This window comes from Sprattus sprattus (genome assembly GCF_963457725.1).
Source record: "Sprattus sprattus genome assembly, chromosome: 10".
In the NCBI taxonomy this organism is placed as follows: Eukaryota; Metazoa; Chordata; class Actinopteri; order Clupeiformes; family Clupeidae; genus Sprattus; species Sprattus sprattus.
In genome coordinates, this window is record NC_137908.1 from 19,236,780 (window position 1) to 19,260,804 (window position 24,025).

At 44.3% G+C, this 24,025-nt stretch overlaps 1 protein-coding gene across 1 annotated transcript in view; it reads left to right on the forward strand.

The window, feature by feature from the left end:
* Window positions 1-24,025, forward strand: part of bsnb (bassoon (presynaptic cytomatrix protein) b) — a gene marked incomplete at both ends in the record, with an annotated part of 62,148 nt that overhangs the window by 6,661 nt on the left and 31,462 nt on the right. Inside the window, 2 exons of the mRNA XM_080846290.1 lie at window positions 1,572-1,935; window positions 12,513-13,463. Of these exons, the coding sequence (XP_080702416.1) occupies window positions 1,572-1,935; window positions 12,513-13,463 (1,315 nt within the window). The remainder of the gene's footprint in view (window positions 1-1,571; window positions 1,936-12,512; window positions 13,464-24,025) is intronic.

Genomic DNA, 24,025 nt, shown 5'->3' on the forward strand with positions numbered 1-24,025 from the left:
TCAGTGATGGGTGATCTCATTGTTCTTACTGGCAGGGTGATGTCAGAGTGATGATGCCTCTGACCCTGAGTCATACAGTTCCGCTATTTGTCTGAATTAGTTTCACGCGCCAAAGGGGTTGCCACACTAGTCTTAAATCACAGAGCCTCATTCTCACTTGAATCTCTTCCCTGCTGCACTGGGGGTCAGTGTAATGGTGGTCAGGGAATATTAGCTCCTAACAGCCGGGCTGCTGAGTCAGTCTGAAAACAAGATGCTTGCGTTTGGTGCTGGGGGCTGTTAAAAGGCTCTGTGGCTATGTGTGTACTGTCCATGTTATTGAGAGGAGGTGTGAGAGAGAGAGGGACAGAGAGAAAGGGCAAGATTAGGTGATGGGACCACTAACAAGACTCCTGTTGGACAGCAGAACAACAGGGGCTATTACTACAGGAGTACAGGACTACACTTTCTAGTTCTTCCTCCACTCTTTCTCTGTTTTATATAACCAAGAAGCCTGAGCAGGCATCTAAATGAGAATGTTGGAGTTACCTGGCCTGAGAGTTACCTGGCCTTCTACATGCTGCTGTGAGAGTAAGGGCACAGAGGGGCACAGTTGGGCTTTAGATGGGGGGAAGGGGGCAATGTTGGCAGCCTCCTCTTAGTACCCTTCCAAATGGCCATTTAAAGCACATTACAGCTTCAGAATCAACCAAGGATATGGCAAAGTACAAAGGCTAAAAAGCTACGTTGTCTAGTTGCATTGAGAAGCAACTGTAAAACAACAACACAGAGAGCAAACGAGGGGAGTAAATAACACCGAAATACAGACTCCCGGCTCAGTGTAAACACAGGCTAATTAACCAAATTGTCGACAGTAGCGAGGGTATACAGTATATATGCCAACACAAATGAGCCTGAATAGGAAGCAGATAGAAAAATGAACTACCAGTCTGCAACATGAACCAGCCATTCAGAAATGAATAAGTCAGTGCCATACCACATGCCCATACTGCATAGCATGAAGATCTTTAATAAATACTGCATTGCATCTTTCACTCAAGCCAGAGGGTGCACACTCCACTCTCCACAGTCAGAGCACAAACTACTTATGGCTATACTGAGAACAGATTGCGCGCAATGGAGGACCCCATTTTGAGAATGCAATAAAGCTCAGAGCGCCCAGGTAATGGTGCATCCCAAACATCCGCTCACTCTTCCTGCAGTGACTATCTGGGTGTAACTAACGTTGGTGGCGTCATATAGGATGCTTAAGTACACCTAAACAACAAAGCCCAGCTGCTTTTAGCTCTGTGGGGGAACTCTAATGTGTTTCGCTCCCATGTCGGCGCTTAATCCGCTATACCTCCTCCCTGACCAGAGCCTGGTAGACCACGGTGGTGTATTATTGCAAGGTTAAATTGCAAAGCAAAATCCGAACCGCTCAGTTTTCACTATCATGTCTTTTTAAACTAAGTGTCTTTTCAGAGAATGAAATCCTTTTTCCATGTCTACCATGGCTATAGTTGGGTCCAAATAGCCACCTTCATAATGTTAGAGCATCTCTAATGTATCTCTGTCCTTTCTCTCCACAGTGTTGGTGCAGGGTCTAAACCAGGAGCCCCAGCTCCAGTGGGCCCAGGGCCTGGGGCCCCGCAGCAGGCCCCTGCACTGACTGCCACCCCCGACCAGGGACACGTAGCCCGAAAGACTCTCCAGGTAGACGTGGGCAGCAGTAAGACAGGACGCTCTCCGTCCCCTGACAGAAGCAGTGCCCCAACTTCACCGTACTCTGTACCCCAGATCGCACCCATGCCCAGCAGCAAACTCTGCCCTGTCTGCAAGACTGCCGACCTGACGAACCCCACGACCGGCAAGCCGCACGGCAACACCTGCACACAGTGCAACTCTCTGGTCTGCAGCCAATGTGGGTTCAACCCCAACCCTCACCTCACAGAGGTATGTGTGCTTGTTTTTTGGTATTCAATGACCATTGTTGAATGTCAGTGTATTAGAGATCACACTGATGAGATGATAAAACGAGTAGAGAGAAACTTATTTCTCTTGTAGAGGAGAGACAGATGGAGGAGATGTACACACACACACACACACACACACACACACACACACACACACACCAACACACACACACAAACACAGGTGGGCTAGGTGGATCTCCGTCGACTTGTGTGAAAATAAAGCACTAGGGGCAATGGATGCCCTGCCTGGACTGGCTCTGTCTGCCTGGGGCTGACCCAGTGCCTGGCACAGTTCAGCAGTGGAGATGCTTAAAATGGACTCCTCAGGGAGAGAGAGAGTAAGAGGTGTGCGATCCTAAAAGAAATGGGGTGTAAATATGTTTTGGTGTCCTGAGAGGTTGTGTGAAACAGTAAGTAAAAAAAGAGAGAGTGATGAGGCAAGAGAAAAGAGAGAGAGAGAGGGAGAGAAAGAGAAAGAGAGAGAGAGACAGAGACTGGAAGTGGCTGCTGTTGGTTTTCAGTGTTGTCACTTCCAGGTTGTCTTTGGGTGACAGGGACAGAGGTGGAGCGGATGAGTGTGCTGTTCAGATTACTCACAGAGAGAGGGAGAGTGAGGGAGAGGGAGAGTGAGGGAGAGAGAGAGGGAGAGATAGAGGGAGAGAGAGAGAGAGGGAGAGAGAGCTCACAGACAGAAGAATCACCCTCCAAACCACTGACTGTAATCTCTCCCCTTCCATTCTCATCTCCTTTATTTCTTTTTTGTCTTTTCTTTCGCTCTTTCTTTAATCTCTCTTCCCTTTTCATCACCTTTTAAGCCCCCTTCTGCTTCTCTCACTCCTTCTCCCATCTCCTCTACTATCCCCGTTCTGCCTCATCTCTATTTTCCGGGGCTTCCATCCACCTCTATTTATTGACTTTGCCCTCCATTGGCATTCTCTCCACTCCTCGCTCCTCCACCATGTTCCCTCCTCAGAGATTCAAATAGAGCTGAATCAGGCAGTACATGAAGCTTTCATTCCCCAGTCACTCTTAGACACACACACACACACACACACACACACACACACACACACACACACACACACACACACATAGACACACACACACACACACACACACAGACACACACACACACACACACACACACACACACACACACACACACACACACACACTCTTAATAATTCAGTGCAAATGTCCACATTACCTGCTGCACACTGATGAGGGATATGACGGGTGGTTACAGTTCAGTAATAGTATGTTGTCACCATATGATGCCTGTGAGTTAATGTGTGTGCAAACTGAAATTCTGTCAAATGGTTGTTTTATACAGTAAAGAACAGAAGTACAGAGTACACCCCTGTGTGATAAATTACATCTCAAATGATTCAAAATTGCCTGACAGTAATTGCCTTACTTAAACAGAAGGGTATGTGCTCTTATGTAAAATAACTAACAGTTTAGATTACCTACATTAAAAATACAGGCCCCAGAGTAGAAATACAATGAAACAAAAGTCAGTACACCACGGATGTTCTTTTATTCTTCAGCTGCTCTATGCTGGGAAGGTTGTGTTGCTCTTCGTTTCTCTTTAAAATACCCCAAAGGTGTCTATTGGATTACGTAAAGTCTGGCGACATACTTGGCCAGATCATAGTTTTAATTTTTTTCTTCTTTAGAAACTCTTTTTGCAGTGTATTTTGGATCTTTATCCTGCTGGAATATTTCTCTTCTGCTAAGTTTCTGGAGTCATTGTGTCAGCCAATCATGGTGCGATCTATAAATGTGATCTCCTATTGCACTCATGCAGCCCCACATCATCTCGTTCCTGCCTCTGTGCTTCACCTGGCCAGGCTCACACCAAACATGTTGGACCCCATCTGAGCCTAGCAAATGTATCTTGGTCCCCTCTGACCAAAGAATGAGCTCCCAATGTTCAACAGGCTTCTTTTTGTGTTTTTTAGGCTGCAGGGAAAAGTATGCTTCTCTTGCGTTTGACGCAGTGCAGATCTGAACAACAAGCATCTCCATCTCTAGCCATACATACTGTTTACCTAAGACACCTCATAGGCTTCTAATGTCAATGAGCTATGTTTCTAATGCAAACAGTTCTGACAACCTTTTGTTGTTCTGAGTAATCAGGCTTCTCTGACCCACTGGCTGAGCTGATTCTTAATGGCCTACCCCCATTCCCATACTGTAATTACGTAATGGTAGTCACTCATACCTCAGTTTGTTTCCTGACCCTAGGTGTGAGAGCAATACCAGTGTGGGGACCTTTCGTTTGTTACCATGATAAGATTACCATTTTAGAGATTATGCTGACCAACATTTGGTGGTCACGGCAGCTGCTTTACCATGAATCTAATGTTTGATATTGCAGTTCTGCGCCAAAGAGCAGGCAAGGGATTTTTCTTTGACACTGCCCATATAGATTGACATTATGCAATGTCCGTCACACTGTCTGAGCTGTCACGGAAACTCAATTTTCTTTTGATAACCACTGTGCCAAGTGTGAAACACAGAGCTAGGGCGTGTGCGGAGTGCATTGTCTTTGGTGTCATTTCAGGAGGACAGCCTCTGTGATTAGTGGTGCTATGGCTTGTTCTATACCTCCTGATTACTGCTGAAACTGGGTTTCGACTTATGTTTAGTCGGTCAGTGATCTTCCTGTATCCTTTTCCATCTTGGTTGTGAAATGTCACAATCAGATTTTCAGTTCCTCTGGCAATTATTTCCCATGTGGAGCTTTGGTGATAGACACAACCCGTAGGTCCAAAACTTATAAAGTTCTGGTTTTGACAGGTCATTTAATAACCATGTTCATGCAATTAGGTTGATAGGAAATGACAGCCATATTCTTTTTTTTTATATTACTTAGATTAGATTTTATTAAGTTTTTCTGTGAAAAACAATGGTACTGAAGAACCATACAGACTTAAGTTAAGTGTCGGCACGACAACATTCATTTCGTACATCATATTATTGTGACATGCACTACAGCATTCATAGGCAAGTATTTACATAATATACAGCGGCAGAAAGGAAAATGAAATGGCAAATTATATCAAAGTCAACCAACAATCACAACCCGACCTAAACACATACAGATTCCATTGTGTCCATCTTCCGATATTCAAGTAATTTCTCAATCGTTATAGGAAGGTTAGTCTCTCCATCTCATGGATCATGCATATTCATTTTTGTTTCAACTATCACAGGTTTTCTAACCTTTGTGTCAGTGATCACAAATGCATTCTCTTTTGTTGCATTGAGTTTCTATTTTGAAGCCTGTATTTTCAATATAGTCTTTCTAAAGTATTTGTTTTTGATTGTATATGAGAGGAAATACTCTTCTTGTCAACTTAGAAGGTGATACAAATTTTAATCATTTGACATTTATGTGATATTGCCCAGTGTTTTGTTGTGGCAGTTAATGTTTATTGGAACACATACTCTAGTCTAGTGAATACAGAGAAAGTCAGTTACCTACCTACATAACTTGTCACAGAACACGTTCACGTGCAGGTTTTTTTTTCTGATCTGAAGTTTAAGCATGTCTATTTTTGGTCTCTGATCATAGTTAAGGGTGAGACCCTTACCTTTGAAACCTAGGCCATTTTTTTTATAGAATTGTTGAAGAACATTTTGTTTTCATAGTGGAATCTTGTTAAACAGTGGGTGTCGGTACACAGGCCATGACTAATGTTGGGTTTTCCTTAGAGGAGTAAGATTGCTGAAACCACCACAAGCTCCCTGTTCTTTAACTAGCATTTATCCCTGTGGGGGAAAATGGAGGGAATTGGAAGAGAGAGACTGAGACAGAGAAGGAAGGTAGAAAGATATACGCAAGTGAGGAAGAGAGGAGAGAGCAGGGAGAAATGAAGAGTAAGGAGAGGAGAGAAGGTGCGTGTGCAAGAGAGAGAGAGCTTTGTGAGAGGTGGCAAGAGCAAGCAGAGGAAAGGAAATTTAGCAAGTGAGAGAGAAAAGATATTGTCTTAGAGGAAGAGAGCGGAGGAGACAGAACGATGGAGCGATACACTGAGGGAGAAGAAGTGGCGCGGACACACTCCAGTAGTCTCCCGGCACGGTGCAGGGGAGGATCCGCCTGCCACTGGCTGATCCTCTATTTATAGATTTCACTCACCCCCAGAAAATGATTTCCCACTCCAGCCCTGCAAGCCCCAGCCTCGGAGGAGAGAATCGAGGGAGAGGCGAGAGGGGGGAGGGGGAGGACTTAGGGGTGTCACAGCATTAAGAGAGAGAGAGAGAGAGAGGCAGAAAGAAAAAGTGGAAAATGCAAGTAAAAGACACAGGAGAAGTGAGATCAGAAAATGAGAGATGAATTTGGGTCAATATCAGGTGAATTGGCCGATGAGGCCCATCAGGCATGAGCGAGAAATCGATTCTGTCTCAGCCTCCCCTCATACCCTTGACCAGCGGCACATTAGCCGTGACAATCACGAGAGGAGTCACGCACCATGGAACAATCTTCATTCACACTGTCTGCACTGATCCGGGGGTGGTTTGGGTTGTAAGCAGGTGCAAACAGGTCCCCAGGTGCAGCATGACAAACAGAAGGGCCTAAATGATCCAGTCAGGCAGAGCCTTTTTAATCTGCATCAGCAGAAGATGGTGCTACCAATCTCAAGGTCATATAATGTGCACCTTGGATTCATGATAACAGATACAACCTTCATGTGGTACTTTTATGGGATGTTTCCTTAGATAAGAAGAGTCTGATACTACTGTAAATGTAAATGTTATCTGGAAAGAGAGGTATCTGGGGGAGACTTGCTGGGGATGGGGACTATTTCTATGGGGGCGATCCATCTGGAGGAATGAGACCCACCGTCTCACACCCTTACCTCCAGTGCCTGGATCAATCATCCAGGAGAATGCAGGAAGTGAGATCATAGCCATCTGGACTGTGCGCTCTACACGCACAAACACATAGGTGTACGCACATGAATATACAGTCCATGCATACATATACTCATGACGGCACACACACATACAGTACACACACTTGCAAACATTGCATAAATATGGATGTAAGCCCACACTGTCTTTGCAATGACAGCATGTGATATTGGGTGTCGTGTAGATCAGTGTGGTACTGTGATGCCCAGTCTGAGGCGGTGTATGTGCTCAGACAGACTCTAGCGTCTCATCCCCATTTATTGCACCCCACTAGAATAAGCCCCAGCGCTGCATCAGTACCACAGTGAGAGGCTGTGCTGGTGTATTGCTGTATGGCGATAAATGGAGAGGCTCTATCAGTAGCTTTCAATTTCTGCTCTGTGAACCCTTTGTTGACACAATTTTATATTTAGTTCACACAATAATGTTATGATTTAGCCTTGTGTTTCAGTGAGGAAAAAGTCCTCCATATAATTTTCACATCGCATACCCTGCCTGAGCCAAGTCACCTGATCAGTTGGCCCTGATTGGTTGAGGCAGAGAGGTGGTGCCTTCCACTGGGCTATATAGAGTCCTGAGTTTCAAACAGGCGACTCAGCTCCCAATACAATCCATCACTGCAAAGTGTCAACTTGCAGGGCAGGCATACTATGTTACTATGGGAGCCAGGTTCTGGGCTCTGTAAAGCGCCTTGAGGCAATTGTTTGTTTTGGGGCTATATAAAATTGAATTGAATTGAATACTATGCCTGGGTTAGGGCTTTGGGTATGATTGCAGTGATAAATGCTGTCCGTTACTCGATGCCCTTGCTAATCAGTTTAAATTCATAATGAAATCATCTGCTGGGAAACTGACAGTTTCTGCTTAAACTGATGTTGGCTGAGGAGAGCCTGCTAATGAGCTGGCAGGCTGCGGAGATGTGTGTGTGTGTGTGTGTACTTGTGTGTGTGTGTGTGTGTGTGTGTGTGTGTGTGTGTGTGTGTGTGTGTGTGTGTGTGTGTGTGTGTGTTTGTGTGTGCAGGCGCAGGCGCAAATACACTATACACAAAGGTATGCAACTGCTCTTTTGATGTTTCATGGCCCAGTTTTTTGTCAGTGAGTTGATTAACTGACTGCATTGTAAATGATTTCCTCGCCCAACCAAACTGCAGTGTTCAGCAGCCACCTGTCTTTTTCTCTCTGTCTCTCTGCCTTATTTCTCTCTCTCTCTCTCTCTCTCTGTCTCTCTCTCGTTCCCCCACCTCTTGCTGTAGTGAGCTGATACTGCCCCACCAGACGCTTCTTCCCTGTCTGTCTCAGCAGTGACATGATGATCTGACTGGCTCCATGTACATGTTCCCACCCCAGCCTGTACGTTTGTTTGTCTTGCCAACTTTTAAATGGCTGTCTTTCCATCTGTTCCAGTGTGTCTTACCTTTCTTTCTTTCTTTCTTTCTTACTTAAATGTCCTCTTCCTGTTTGTATGTACAGCGGGTAAAATAAGTATTGAACACGTCACCATTTTTCTTAATAAATATATTTCCAAAGGTGCTACTGACATGACATTTTCACCAGATGTTGGCAACAACCCAAGTAATCCATACATACAAAGAAACCAAAACAAATACGTTCAGAAAATATATTACGGTAATAATTGAAATAAGGAACATCATGTTTGGAGGATAAATGGCACTGCACATCATCCCAACAGTGAAATTTGGAGGTGGGAACATCATGGTGTGGGGCTGCTTTTCAGCATATGGTACTGGCAAACGTCACACAATTGAAGGAAGGATGAATGGAAAAATGTACCAAGACATTCTTAAGAAAAATCTGCTGCCATCTACCAGGATGATGAAGATAAAACGAGGGTGGACATTTCACCAAGACAATGAACAGCCAAGAAGAGATGCTAGAATGGCCCAGCCAATCACCTGACTTGAATAAGGCCGAATCAGAGTTCATAGAAGAGGCCTAGGGAACTTTTAAGATTTGAAGACTGTTTGTGTGGAAGAATGGGCCAAACTCACACCTGGGCAATGAATACAACTAGTTTCTCCATACAGGAAGCGTCTTAAAGTTGTCATTACCTACAAAGGCTTTTGTACAAAGTATTAAATAAATATCAGTAAACGTGTTCAATACTTTTTCCCTGTGTCATTTCACATTATTAGACATACTGTAACTTAATTTCTGAACTAATTTGTTCTGATTTATTCAAGTAAAAATGTAATTTGAATAGCACCTTTGGAAATATATTTACTGAGAAAAAGGGTGACGTGTTTAATACTTATTTTACCCGCTGTATGTCTGCCTGTCACACAGTCCTGTCTGTCTGTCTCTGTGTCTATGTTCTCTGTCTCCAGCATCTTAAATATCTGGTTTGTAGCTGTCTCTCTCTCTTTCATGCCTGCTTGTCTTCATTGTGCTGATTTGTATCCCAGTAAAGCCCAAGAGAGAACACAGTGGCAGAGCGGTGGTGCTTCACCATAAATATTTTGTGGCTCAAGCGCTTACTTGAATAGCCATGCAAGTTAAGCAGTTATCTGTGTGAAATCAGAGCAGAGGTGATTAAAGCGTGTGTCTTGTGCAGTGCTGTATGTCTGCAGAAACTATAGGCTCCTCACCCGTAAAGGATTCAGTTTCAAGACACACACACACACACACACACACACACATGCACACACACATACACACACTGAATAGTGGGATCAATGGGATAGGCACTGCATTATAATTTGTGGGTAAATCAATGGCTACAGAGAGAGTATGTGGATCTGGGGAATTAATCAACTCAAAGACACGTTGAAACTCACACAAACACACAGGCACACACACCGACACTCACGCACACACTACTATGGTCATCTTTTTCACTTGCTGGAAATAGAACATATTACTTGTTTCACATGAACAGACATGCACCGGCACTCACACAATTCTCTCTTTTTCTCTCTCTCTCTCTCTCTTGCACACACATACACAGACAGAGAGAGAGAGAGTGAGAGAGAGAGAGAGAGAGAGAGAGAGAGAGAGAGAGAGTCTGTATAGCATGCCACAATGTCAATTGGGCATATTTGTCATAATGTATAGTCCATAAGCTATTTTGCTTGCATACAGTATTGAATACAAGGGAATAATGATGAAAAACTACTGTTTTCCCTCTTTCCGCCTTTAGATCAGTGAACAGAGGGAGGAAATGAAGTGTGCTGTTCTCAAAGAAAGAGGAGAGAAAGAGACAGAGCGGGAGAGTGAGATAGAGACGAAAGCGTGAAAAGAACAAGAAATAGCCAGACAAAGACAAAGAGTTAATTGAGAGTACTGTGAAGGCATAGTAGGAGAGAAAAAAATGTGAATAGACAAAGTAAGAGTTGGACAGACAATAGAAAGTGCGGGAGCTGGAGACGGGCTCTGAGGAGAGATTAGCACTGACAGGTTGGGCGAGTATACTGGCTGGCACGGAGGAAAAGGTCTGATCTAATGAAGGATCACATGTTGTCGGGCAATCTCTCTCCTCCTCCTTCACATCCTCCTCTATCTCCTCTTTTGCTAACAGTCCCATGAGGGCTATGGACCCCCATCTCTCTTCACCCTCTTGAGCTGTACAGTGTCTCTGAGAGCTCACCACATGTCGGTCTCTCTACACTCATTTAACAGGGGGGCATTAGGAGACACAGAGAGATAGAGAGAGAGAGAGAGCGAGACAGAGTGAGAGAGGGGAAGAGCCTGGAGCTGTACAAACAGAAACCTGAGACTATAGATATGTGACAGATCAATATAGGGACTTTCTGACAACACCAAGCCAAGAAGTCCCTGAAAATTGTCTCTGTGCTGTGTTGTGCTATGCGCCAAGAAAGCGTCAGCCAAGAAAGCGTCCTAAGAAAAAATCCAATCTTCACACCAGCTAGCTATTGAATTAGATGCTATGAAATGTGCAATTCTTTCAGAAGGCCTGTAGATCTCCTCAGCATCATACCTCTGCCATAATGGTGATCTTGGAGGATTGATTACAGGCTCTGGGCTCTGTAAAGCGCCTTCAGACAATTGTATTGTTATGGCGCTATATAAATAAAATTGAATTGAATTGAATTGAATTGAATTGAATTGAATTGAATTGAATTGAATTGAATTGAATTGAATTGAATTGAATTGAATTGAATTGAATTGAATTTAATTTAATTTAATTTAATTGACAAAAGGGGCCCCCTCCTTTGGAGTTGGATTCAAATGGAGTCAGAAGTACCAAAGCTGCACAACAGCAATTGCAGATCACAGCAGTAAATGATCACTATAGTGATGCAATCATTTATAATAATAATGGCCCGTGACTGTTTGCGGAAGGATGATGAAAAATAATGTCATTATCTTTGTCTGGAAATGAGAACCACACGGAACCAAGGATTTATTTGAAAGGCAATTACTATGAAAGTCATTACGTAAGTGAAATAGTTAGTGGAAAAGCAGGCTTGTGGTCGTCCGCTGGTTACCTTCTCTCAGGCCTGGCAGTGTAAATGAGGTGAGGATACAGATGAATCATGCATTGAATGGAGAGGTCAAGTGAAGATCTGAAGTGACAGTATGTGTATGTGTGTGTGTGTGTGTGTGTGTGTGTGTGTGTGTGTGTATGTGTGTGTGTGTGTGTGTGTGTGTTTGTGTGTGTGTGTGCGTGTGAGTGTGCGTGTGAGTGTGTGTGTGTGCATTTATTAATACACATCAGAGCTTTGACTATAGTCATATGTATATGCAAGTATATGCAGCACACATGTGTAGTGCTTGTACTTATTTGATGCACATGTGTGTGTGTCTGAATGTATGTGTGTGTGTGTGTATGTGTGTGTGTGTGTGTGTGTGTGTGTGCTGGTGTACATGCTCCGTATGCCCTTCAGTCCCTCTGTGCCCACTCCCCACCCTAGCCTGTCAAACCTGATCTCACAGCAGTGTACTGGAAAAGGGAAGTGGCCCAAGCAGCTGTCAAAGCACTGGGATGCCAATTATCACACAGGTCTGAGGCCTGTGCGTCACATAGACAGACTCACACACTCTCCGTGTGTCTCAGAGAGAGAGAGAGAGAGGGGGATGGGGATGAAAACTACACAAGACGGCTACACACATAGAGGGTTGGTAAAATAGAGGAAGAGAAGGATGGGCAGTAAAAAGAAGATAGCAAAAAGAAAGGAAGGGAGAGAATGCCAGCTTAATCAGGTTTAATCAGTCTGCTTAGGCTGAAAACCCTGCAATCCTGTTTCTTTCCTCTCCCTGCCTTTGTGGGGCTGCTAGAGTTGTTTAGAATCAGCCTCGCTTTCACAAGCCTCCGCATCAATTTATTTCAGCTGCATTCATAGAAAGAGCCCAAGGCTTTCACACTGAACCTTTGATTTATTGTCAGCTATTAATATATGTTTGTGCAGTAGGTTTGAAGTTTTCTGTTGTGCAGGAATGCTTATAGCTTATTGGGATTAGAATAGTATGACGGTTGTCATATTGCAGTATTTGTCAAACACATATGTCATTATGATGTGTGAGACATTTTGGAGGTCATATTAGTATATATCCTCCTATTGCTGTGCCCAGAAGCCAGCTTGCCAATCCATCATACCAGTCAATGTCTTTTTGGATTAGGTTACTAACCTGTGTGTATGTGTGTGTGCATTACAGGTTCAAGAGTGGCTGTGTCTGAACTGCCAGATGCAGAGGGCTTTGGGAATGGACATGACCACACCGCGCTCCAAGAGCCAGCAGCAAATCCACTCTCCTTCCCACCAAGCCAAACCTGAGCCCCAGCCTGGGCCTCCAGCCACAGCCACTGTCCCTGCCCAGCCACAGCCTCCCCCAGCCCAGTCACAATCCCAGGCCCAGCCTGCGGCCCAGCCTGCGGCCCAGCCTGCGGCCCAGCCTGCGGCCCAGCCACCCCTCGGCCCCAAACAGACTGGCCCTCCCCAGCAGACTGGCCCTCTCAAGCAGACTGGCCCTCCCAAGCAGACTGGCCCTCCCCAGCAGACTGGCCCTCCCAAGCAGACTGGCCCTCCCCAGCAGACTGGCCCACAACCCCAGAGAAAGCTCCCAGCTCCCGGAGCAGTCGCTCTTCCAGGAATGACCAAAGCCCCATCCCAACCAGACCTCTCCCGCTCGGGTCCCTCTCCACAGGGCATCCCCGCCCGGCAGGACCAGACCCGCAGCGCTGGGAGCTCTCCGTCCCGCCAGCCCCCACCCCCTGAGCAGCCATTCGGGAAGCTGTTTGGCTTTGGTGCCTCCCTCCTCAACCAGGCCAGCAAAGTTATTACCATGGACCCCACTCAAGGAGGGCCTGTTCCTCCTCAGCAGCAGCAGCAGCAACAGCAGCCTCCTGCCAAAGGCCCTCTGAAACAGGGGCCTGCTGGTAAACCAGTGGGGCAGCAAGCACCTCCTGGCCAGCAGCAGCATCAGCAGCAGCAGCAGCAGCAGAGACCCCCAGACCCCACAGCCAAGCCCAAGGCTAACTGTCCCCTCTGTAAGACGGACCTGAACGTGGGGAACACGGCTGAGCCTCCTAACTACAACATCTGCACTCAGTGCAAGACCCAGGTGTGCAACCTGTGTGGATTCAACCCAACACCTCATATGACGGAGGTAAGACATGTGCTCCCTTGTTTTCTCTAATTTCAGTTTGATCAATTTGACCACCATCAAATCAGATGTCCAATTATTAAATTTCCTCAGGACATAGGCTATGGTGCTGTTATTATCTATTTTTATTTTTTGTGTCTGTCAAGGTGATAGACCTGTTGTAATAAGGTTGGGAATGTAGAGTAGTAGCGCACCCCGAAGACTACAAATACAGTAGCAGCCGCTCATTTTCATATAATTTTCAATTTAATTTGATATAATTGCAAACATATTTAAAGGGAGATTACCTTCAAGTTTTTTTTGAGTCAGTAATCCACTTGTGTTATGATAGTCTACATGTGCATTGTAAGTCTTATGGTTATTCTAAGAATATTCAGATGCTGCAACCTTAGCCAGGTTTAATCTATGTATGTCTACAACGAGTGACCGTATTTGCTGTTTGGTTCACAATCCATGTGTCACTTTGCATCAATGTGGCAAACACTCTTTTAGAGAGCACAGAACATGATAGGGTGATATAATGACATTTGCCGAGTTGACGTTTCATTAACTTTTAAATTAACTTGAGCAATGTCGAGCAATGTTGCCTATAATGCTATCGCATGTATTAGTCTTACGTCATTTTATTCCAGACTGTTACAATCTGTGCATTCCGTGTTTAACTGTCGTTGCCGTCTTGCTTACTGAATTCTGAGTCTTCCATTTTGTGGAAATCATAGGGCCCTACTCTCGGTGCTGCTGTTAGTGGGCTTTCAGGACGGTGCTCTGAGTAATGGTTACCAGTGGTGACTGAACACCATTGAGTGTTACGGACATTATGACATGTATTTTGGAGTGTGAGTCAGCTGACGAGAAAGTGCTGAGTCACAGCTTATTCACAGCCTAGTATTGCTGTACGCCACTGCTTGGACTACAAATGTCTGAAAAGGTACTGTTACAAAGCTATGACTGTTTGACAAAACATAAGCTGAAAAATAAGAAAGATAAACACGTCTGTGCCACATGGCCTACTCACTGTGTCCCCTGAGGGACTCTGTCTCAGTTGTGTTCGGCCTGTCTTGTGCTCTTCTGATTCCAGCGGCTGTTGTCCATGGTGATGCACTGAGCCATTGAGATGGAAGTGCAGGGCACTGTGATCCCGGCTGGAGAGAGCAGTGGTATGGGCAGTTAAGGGCATGGCAGATGATGCTGTGGTGTGATCCTTGTGTGGGGATCTTGCTGGGCGAGGGCAGGCATGAGAGGGTTAGGGGTGTCAGCCGCCGTCAGATCTCTACCCCTGCTGCTGCTGTCTGCATCGATCTGGGGCATGTCCATTTCAGATCCCCACACACGCTTGCACACAGACACACGCAGACACACACAGACACTCGCACACACTCTCTCTCTCTCTCTCTCTAGAGATTCGAAGTCCATAAGCCAGTCCCAATGAAATGCCAATGAAATCTGAAGATGTGGCTTTACCTGTACCTAAGTTACTAATGGTTGGCAGTGAAGTGATGTACTCGGAATTGTAGTGTGGGGATGGCAAGTATAAACCAGACCAAACAGTTTATGGCCAGGCAAAAACATCAGATGGTGACTTGGGAAAAATACAGTTTTTATACTCATTGTCCTGTTATGATAAATGTCACTGTATAATGGACCACTAAGCGTAGCTATTTGTTGTTGGGATTATGTTACATTTTATGAAATCAAGAGAAGAATGAAAGCGTATTTTTGTGTATGTCAAAAGGCCTGTCCTTGCCTGTTCCTTTCAATCAGGCCATCATCTGTGTGGAAATGGGCTGCTCAGATTGAGGCTGACCCCTGTGTAATTGAGAGGTCAATGGGAATGACCTCCCGGGCATTTAACTGTTAGATCACAAGAGAGTTACTGTCCTGTGTCAGAGAAGAGGGGAAATAAAAGCTTCAGAAAGGCTTACAACAGATGGCCAATTACAGAGTTCAATTATGCAAATGTACCCTGGTTGAATGATAACTGTAATAACAGGCTTTCAGGCTGGATCTACTTTTTTGAGGCGACAAAGTCTTCATGAACATCTTGCTGTCAGAGGCAACGCTTTGGAGATGCCGAGATTGCTATGGAAACGCAGAGATATCATCTGTCATGCTGTCTCTTTCATGGCTGGCGGCAGCCAAAGAGTTTTGCACAGTGTTGGAAGTGCTGCTGTTGGCGACTTCCTCCACTGTGTGTGTGTGTGTGTGTGTGTGTGTGTGTGTCTGTGTGTGTGTGTGTGTGTGTGTGTGTGTGTGTGTGTGTGTGTGTGTGTGTGTGTGTGTGTGCGCGTGTGCGTGTGCGTGTGTGTGGGTGTGTGTGTGTGTGAGTGTGTGTGTGTGTGTGTGTGTGTGTGTGTGTGTGTACTTGAGTATGCTGTTGTTTTGTGTCGTTCTACTGAGAGAGTTAGTCTTTGAGGAAGGCACTCCTTCTCTGTTCTGTCGCTCAGCAGTCTGCCTAAACCCTGACTGCCGATCTGATCCCATCTGAGATCACTATGATCTGTGTGCCTGCTGCCAGTGTGTTCAGATTTGCCCCAGAATCTCTGGCTGTCACTCTCTCGCTCACACTCCGTGCAAGACTTTGGGTTATTTGATTTATCTCTTCTTTGCTCCCCACTTTTTTTTCATCCCCTTGCTATTCCTCTCTCTTCTATTCTTTTCCCTTTTCAGTTCCTCCCTCTTTCTCTCCCCCAAGAGCTTGATAAATTGGCATGATGAATCAGCAGAGGAGGCCTGCATGCTTATTCCAGAGTGGCTGGATTGAGGCGCATGACCCCTACTGGCAAGTCCTGGCTGAGTTGATACTTTCAGCGCGATTAGTAACTGTTCCTTAAACAAACACCGGGCCTTATGGCACCCTGCCCACCCGTATGACCTTAATCTGCCTCCCAGCTTCCACACCTTAGGCCTGTCGCACTCCCAGCCAATCACACACACTGGTTTCCGTTCGGAGGCCTGGCACTGACCAATCAGCTTGTCTAAGTCATTTCAGGATTTTTACAGGATTTTTATGTGTTGTAAATGAAAGAGAGCTTTTGAGCCAATCGTGTGGTTAGTATCTCTACGGTTTTGGTGAATTTCATGTGCAGATATGCAGGCTTAAGGGTAGGGCTTTTTTTGTTATATACTAAATTGTTTTCAGTAGCGAAATTTGCTACTTTGTTGATATTATGATTGTGATTACATTTGTAGCAGCAAGCTATCTTTTTCCTATGGCCCATTTCATGTTAGTACTCTGGGTCTGGAAAGAGAAAAGCTGTTATATTGTCAGCCTCACTTGTAATTATCTCTGTAATGACCTCGCTTGTTTTAATTTGAACCACCAGGGTTGTTTACTATCATGCTATCAAACTAATGACCAAAACTGCTATGTGGCCACATTATTACGTTCTTTTCAATCGTGAATGTATGATTCGTTTGTTTCCATGAGAAATCACTGGGGACAGCAGTCAATAACTCATCCTTAAATGAAATCCCTGACTAACACCATTATTTATTGCATGATTTAAAGGTCAGATAAGGTGACGTTGCCTTGGTATATGGGTTGTGAAAGCATTGTGTGTTTTATTATCCCTGCTCAATGGGTTGTCCACATTGCCTCTTTATGATCTGATGGAACAACAGTGACTCAGAGCTCTGCTGAGGGCAATGCTCACAAACAAATCACATGTCTCTCAAAGCAAATAGCCAAACTATTGTCTACACGCCTTATTCTCGTGTCAAATAAGTTGTCATCCATAAGGTTTGTATTGGGGATATGCTGTAGGTCAGTGTTTTCACAGAGTTGACTCTCCTGGGTAATATGTGCTGGTTGGAATTGTAAGAGCATCCAAAATGTTACCAACGATGGAAAACACTAGGCTGGAAGGTTTGTGTGTGCCTGAACATTGTGGGACAGTAGAATGCATTAAAGCAGTAAATATTAAGGAAAAATACAATTGATATATAAGCCAGTTTTTAGATACGATGCCATGGCACACAAGGAGTCATATGACTAGTTAATGAATGAACAGTTTATTAATTCAATAAACAGTAAGCTTTAATGCTACAAGAATGTAAGATAAAACCTAAATGGATAAGTACCACTGTAAATAACAATATAATAAACAGGTTGGAAGCCAATAAGACCAAATGTACTTGAATGATCCAATAAACCTGATAAACATGAATGGATGCGATAAAAAGAACATAAACCCAAACCTGAGAGGAATGAGTGAAGCAGAGGCAGATAGACAGAGTGATAGAATAGGAGACCAGGGGAGGGGAGGAGAAGGACAAGCAGGAGAGGTACTCTTAAGTCTTTGGGTTTATGCCTCAATTCCCACTGCTAGGTATTTGCCATTCCTTTAAATGCCACATTCTGCCCCTGATGCCTTAAGATAACATTCTTTCCCCACCAGCCCTTTGACTGGTCATCTGGGAATGCCCAGGCAGAGGTCACAGTGGGGTTAGTCAAATTACAGATCCAATGGAACCATGATCAGACTGCTGCCCACCTAACAATGACCAATAAAAGACCTAATATGACATCCGACATTCACGAACATTTTACACATAACCTGGAAGTCACAATAATTTGAGATGAGAGCAACATGAATGAATACAGGATGTAGTAATTAGTTTAACTGTGACCAGGCCATGGAGCACCTGGTTGCACCTACAAACAGGTCAGCTGGAGAAGCTAAGATGTGACTGCTGACTTTTTACCTCCTGGCCGAACACTATGAATTTCCATTTTTTTGCATTTAATCATTCTCAGATTGAGTTTTGCTTTAAGGGATCAGTATTTTAGCACTGGGGCTTTTCCAGAAAGGAGGTAGTCTTTGGGGGAAAGGTGGGATTATCTTTATTTCAAAATGAGATTCCCTGCTGAGGCCTGGAAAATCATAATGCATAATACAATGCTTTCATCCACATTCCCCAGAACTGCTGCTACATATTTGTGAGGGTATGTGGAAGTGGACCGAGAGAGAAAGAGACAGACAGGGAGACAAACAGGACAGAGAGAGGGGAAGAGATTTCCATAGTGATGCTTGTTACTTGGACTGTCATTCTTCATTGTTTGTGGTATCTTTTTTCTTGTACTCCTCTTCTTGTTGAAACAAACAAAGGAATACGGCTGGTGTTATTCTTCTCTAAGACCCATTTTGGGATTATAAAATTATTTTTGTCCCTTGATCAGTCTGCACTCTGATTTCATATATATACTGTATAAATATATATATTCAAATCTAAGCTGAGTGTGTGTGTGTGGGTGTTTGTGTGTGCGTGTGGGTGTGTGCATCTGTACATTTCGGCAATTGTGAGTGGTTGTGTGTGTAGGGATGGTGAGGGGGGCTTGTGTGGAGGCAGGTGTTTATGTGTTTATGTGTGACAATATGGAATGGATTCCTTGTTGTTCTATCAGACAGGCTGACATTAAGCAGAACCGAAAATGCCACACCAAATAAGATTTGCATGTCTTAAAGAGCGTGTGTGTGTGTGTGTGTGTGTGTGTGTGTGTGTGTGTGTGTGTGTGTGTGTGTGTGTGTGTGTGTGTGTGTGTGTGTGTGTGTGTGTGTGTGTGTGTGTGTGTGTGTGTGTGTGTGTGTGTGTGTGTGTGTGTGTGTGTGTGTGTGTGTGTGCGTGCGTGTGTGTGTGTGTGTGTGTTTATGCACCAGAGAGAGAGAGAGAGGGAGGGAGGGAGGGAGGGAAAAAAGTATGACGAGTGACTGTTCAGTGTGGTTTTGCCTGGAGGACATAGTCGGTGAATTTAAGTGAAAATGCCATTCAACATCGGAACATAATGAGTTTTTATTCTGCTCTTATGAGCTGGACAGCCTGGAGGACTTGCTCGCTTGTGAGTTGTACCACACTCTGAGGTCCAACTTTAAAGACATGTTTCATTATGGAAGTGAGCCATTTAGTGCAGATGCTGTTTCTGATGAGGTCTTTGGTAAGGGACCCGTGAAGTTGAAATCAGTTTCATGCTTGCAACCCAACACTGTTATGGGAATGAGAATGGAAACAATGGGATTGGTACCTCATGACACTTGCCATTAAGTGTCGAATACCTCGTACAAAGTTCATGTCCTTTTGTAATGACTATAGCTGAATGACTTTTTGTCAATTGTGGACAATTGTGACATTGTTAGAGGGTTTTTGTACAAGAATGTACATGTATTTGTGTGTGTGTGTGTGTGTGTGTGTGTGTGTGTGTGTGTGTGTGTGTGTGTGTGTGAATGTGTGTAAGCGCGTCTATTCTAATGACTGCCATGTTCCTCATCCACTTTTTGATTCCTTCCTTTCCTCTTTGTGGGCCTGAGGAAGCAGTACTCAGCACTGAACACCTCCACTGCGGAAACTCAATGTTTTATGAAGGTTTGTTAAATTGACTGAAATAATATTGTGTTTTGCTATCAGAAATATTCAGAAACTATCAGAAATAATTGTATTATATGGAACAAAATAGGAACCATTATTAATAATGGCAACATTATTTAGATACTATCTGATTAATTCAGTTAATTAAGGAGTTGGATTGAACCAAGTAAAGTTCTTAACTTATACTAACACTCTCTGTAAATAATACTATTCTAATTTTGCACTTCTGGTTAGATGCAAGCTGGGTTTGATTGGCTTTGTATCTGTACTCTGATAATGCAGCAATACGGAGTTCTATCCAAAAACGAGAAAGATAACTACCTAAAAGGCATGCAATAACTTTGCAAACACCACCAACAGCCCAGTGGGCACTGATAGAATCTTGCCAACACACCTAATGGTGTCTTTTGGCAGTTTAGCTGGCAATATCATGCGTGTGAAAGCGTTTCTTCCATTTTTGCAGGGTGTACCAGCCCGTTAGACAGAACTACATAGAGCATATCTTGTATGGCTGGTGGGGAAGACACAGGTCCTTCACATGACAATATGCTATCAAAATTAATTTGAGGATGGTACCAAAACTAGTTTCCTGTAAAACCATATCTGAAAAAGTGTCAAATTGTTGTAAAGTGTTACTTTAAACTAAAAGTTAAATCTAATCTAAATTTGTTCAGCCCATAACATTAAAATGGAAACATTTAACAATGGTAATAGTTGATAATAAGATGTTTGCCTGTAGGAACACACATGAGTTCTTAAATTGATGATAGCCATTTTCCCATCCTCTCTATTACGTAATGAATGTTTTTCAGCTAATTGGGAAGTTAAGGCTCAGATATGTAAACTCAGTTTACACAGAGGCTAACAGCTGTTACTAAGCGTCAGGCAAGCACTACACGATTCACGATACAAAGCTTTTAAATGAGTTGCTTTGAGTTGCCCCAATGATAGCTTCCTGGAGGGACACATAAGGGAATAACACATTTAGTGGAGCCAGCTAGCTTGCGTGTGGATAGCGTGACCCAGGTTTGAGCCCTGACACGGGTTGCACAGGTTCACTCTAGTCACATTAGCTCCCTGATAAAACTATATGGTGGCAGTCTGATCCACAGATTATCGCAGCTGGGCAGCTGCGGTGTGTAAGGCAGTAAAGTAATGCCACTGCAGCCGCCACAGAACAACAGCCTGAAGGAGTGCCATGAGTCACCACACCCTGCTGCTGTGTGAAGCATCCCCACTTAATCACTGTTTAAGAGTGCATTAAAAGATATGTGCGTCTGTTTGTGTGTGTGTGTGTGTGTGTGTGTGTGTGTGTGTGTGTGTGCGTGTGTGCGTAAGGAGTGTGTATTTAAGTTGGTGTGTATGAGGTCTGACATATCTGCATGCTGTATGTGTGTGCATGCAAGTGTGTTGGATGTGTGTATGCCTATGTGTGTGTGTGTGTGTGTGTGTGTGTGTGTGTGTGTGTGTGTTGCATGTGTTGGAGTGCTGAATTTGCCACTACAATCAGGAAAGTTCTCCTTCCAGTGTGACTCACGGTCTCTGGTAAGCACTAATAATAGTGTAGCTGGAGAAGGGAGGGCCTCGACTCTGTCTGTAAGCCCAGATGGGGTGAGCTGAGAGCTGAGACCTGAGAGCCTTGACAAGCCGAGAGGAACCTCCAGCTTGTTACAGCTGCACCAAGGATGTAAAGATAGAGACACAGAGAGAGAGAAAGAGAGAGAGATGGGGAAAGGGAATGGGGGAGTGAGAGAATGAAAGGAGAGAGTAAAAAAAGATATGGCTGATCAATAATTCAAGGAGGGAGAATATTATAAATAGTTCATGATACATAGGACTGTCAAAGTGCTGTGTATAATCCCAGGTGTCACACAAGGTCAGTTTTGTGTCTTTGGACAGTGTAGGTATCATGAAGTGTGTGTGTGCGTGAGAGAGAGTTTGTTTGTGTGTGTACAGAGTGTGTACACAGCATGTGTGCTAAGTAAGCATGTTTGCATTCCCCTTGAGGACTGTTTGTGTGTGTGTGTGTGTGTGTGTGTGTGTGTGTGTGTGAGAGAGAGAGAGAGAGAGAGAGAGAGAGAGAGAGAGAGAGAGAGAGAGAGAGAGAGAGAGAGAGAGAGAGCGAGAGTCATATAGAAAGTTGGACTAACTAGCGTTAGGGATTTTGTATTTTACAATTATAGCCAGTGCAGATGTCGCATTGATGGTGAATACTGAACACAGAGACATGTGCTCAATCTAAACTAATGATGGTGAATACTGAACACAGGGACATGTGCTCCATCTCAACTAATAATGGGCCCTTAGTGTTATAGACATGCAGTAAGGACTGCAATTATGGAACTGTGTCTTGGGGACTCTGGGAATATTCTTTTTTTAGAATAGTTTCACAGAGCACACAGGTCATTTTAGAGTGATGAGTCAGACATGCATGTCAGAGGTCCAGGCTTTCAGCATTTTCCCCCATCACCGTCTTTCTCCTCACTTCTGATGCACCGCCTCACTCTTCCTTCTTTGCTCTTCATCTCTTGTGATTTCCACCCCATTTTTTTTTATCTTCTGAAAATTCGATTTCTTGCGAGGACGTTTGACTCTTTTAGTCTTGTTTTCTGTTAAGTCATGTTTGTGATGATCAGAGTGGTCCCTGAGGACCTCTGCTGGTTTAGTGTTCATATACTGGGTAGCCTAAGCTCTGATAACTGTAGTATGTGGGTGTGTGTGTGTGTGTGTGTGTGTGGGCGTGTACATTGCACAAGTGTGTTTGTGTGTGTGTGTGCGGTAGTCGTGTAACACAAGGATTACAGCATTTCCACCCAGTGGATTGATCTTCCTCTTGTAGTCCAGGGATTATATGTGTGAAAAAAGAGACTTTGGAATGACAGTAGCAGGCCAACACTATTCAGGTCACATACTGACACAGACACACAGATCCACACTCTGAACACAAACCTACGCTACAAGTTATAATGGAGCATAATTGCAATGGCTCTCTCTAGCATAAGTTTCTATCGAGCTGTATGTTATATAGAATGTTATATGCTCTACTGGATCCTTCTTGCAAAACACCCCTGCATTGTGGTGAAAGATGAGCTCTGGCTTTCTGAACGATTCCTGATTTGTCTATGGAAGGATCTAAGGCGAGTTTAATGAGGTCTGTATTAGGGATTTCACTTTTTGCACGCGTGAGCTGGATGGGGAAAGCTCGAAAGCAAAGCACAGGCCTTTGCACGCACAGTTTGTTTATTGCCAGGACGGCACTGAGCATGTGCGGGTGAGCCTGCTGGGCTGCGCTGGAGCGTGGCGCGCTGAGGGCCGGTGATGCCGCCGCACCGCCTCGCTGCTGGCCCTGTTGAAACGCTGCACCTCAGGAGGCTCAAGCAAAGCCAGATGGCTGCCTGCATCCTGCACTCCACCATGCTGTGTCCACCATTCTTGTATACACAGAAGCACACACACACATGCGGATGTCAATACACAAACACACACTCACACACACACACATTTTATTTTCTCTCTCTCTCTCACACACACACACACACACACACATACATAATGTTTTTCTCTTTTACGCTCTCTCTCTCTCTCTCTCTCTCTCTCTCTCTCATACACACACACATACTCACTCTCACACACACACACACTGTCATTCTCAGCCAGCACTGTACATATGCCATAGGCCATCCCTCAGTTACCTCATATCATAATCATGCATTCCAGTAAATAATGCTATAATGCAACAGCCGTTTTGTATTGCTTGGCTCATTGGAAGACTGGTAGGTGACATGTCCATTTATATACTGGGCTGAGCTTAAGCAGGGACAGCGGGATCCCCTGGGCCTTGTGTTCCGGTAATCATGAAGCAAATGAAATGGATGAGTGTGCATGGTGATAAGATGTCCTTCAAAGGCGTTTCAGCTTGTTAACTGACCACTGGAGGGAGAGACAGTGGCAATGAAAGAGACAGAGAGGGATCATATTCTGTATAATCAGCACATGGTCTCCTGTCAAAATATCCTGGAACCAATTGTGAGAGCAGTTGATGGCCATTTGGATATTCTGTTTGTGTGTTTGTGTGTGTGTGTGTGTGTGTGTGTGTGTGGTCAGTTCCACAGATGTTTTCAAGTCTTTGAAAATAGGTTTAAATTGAGTGTATTGTCTTAAAAGAGGTCTACTTTTAGAAACCGATGTTGTGGTTTAGAATTTTC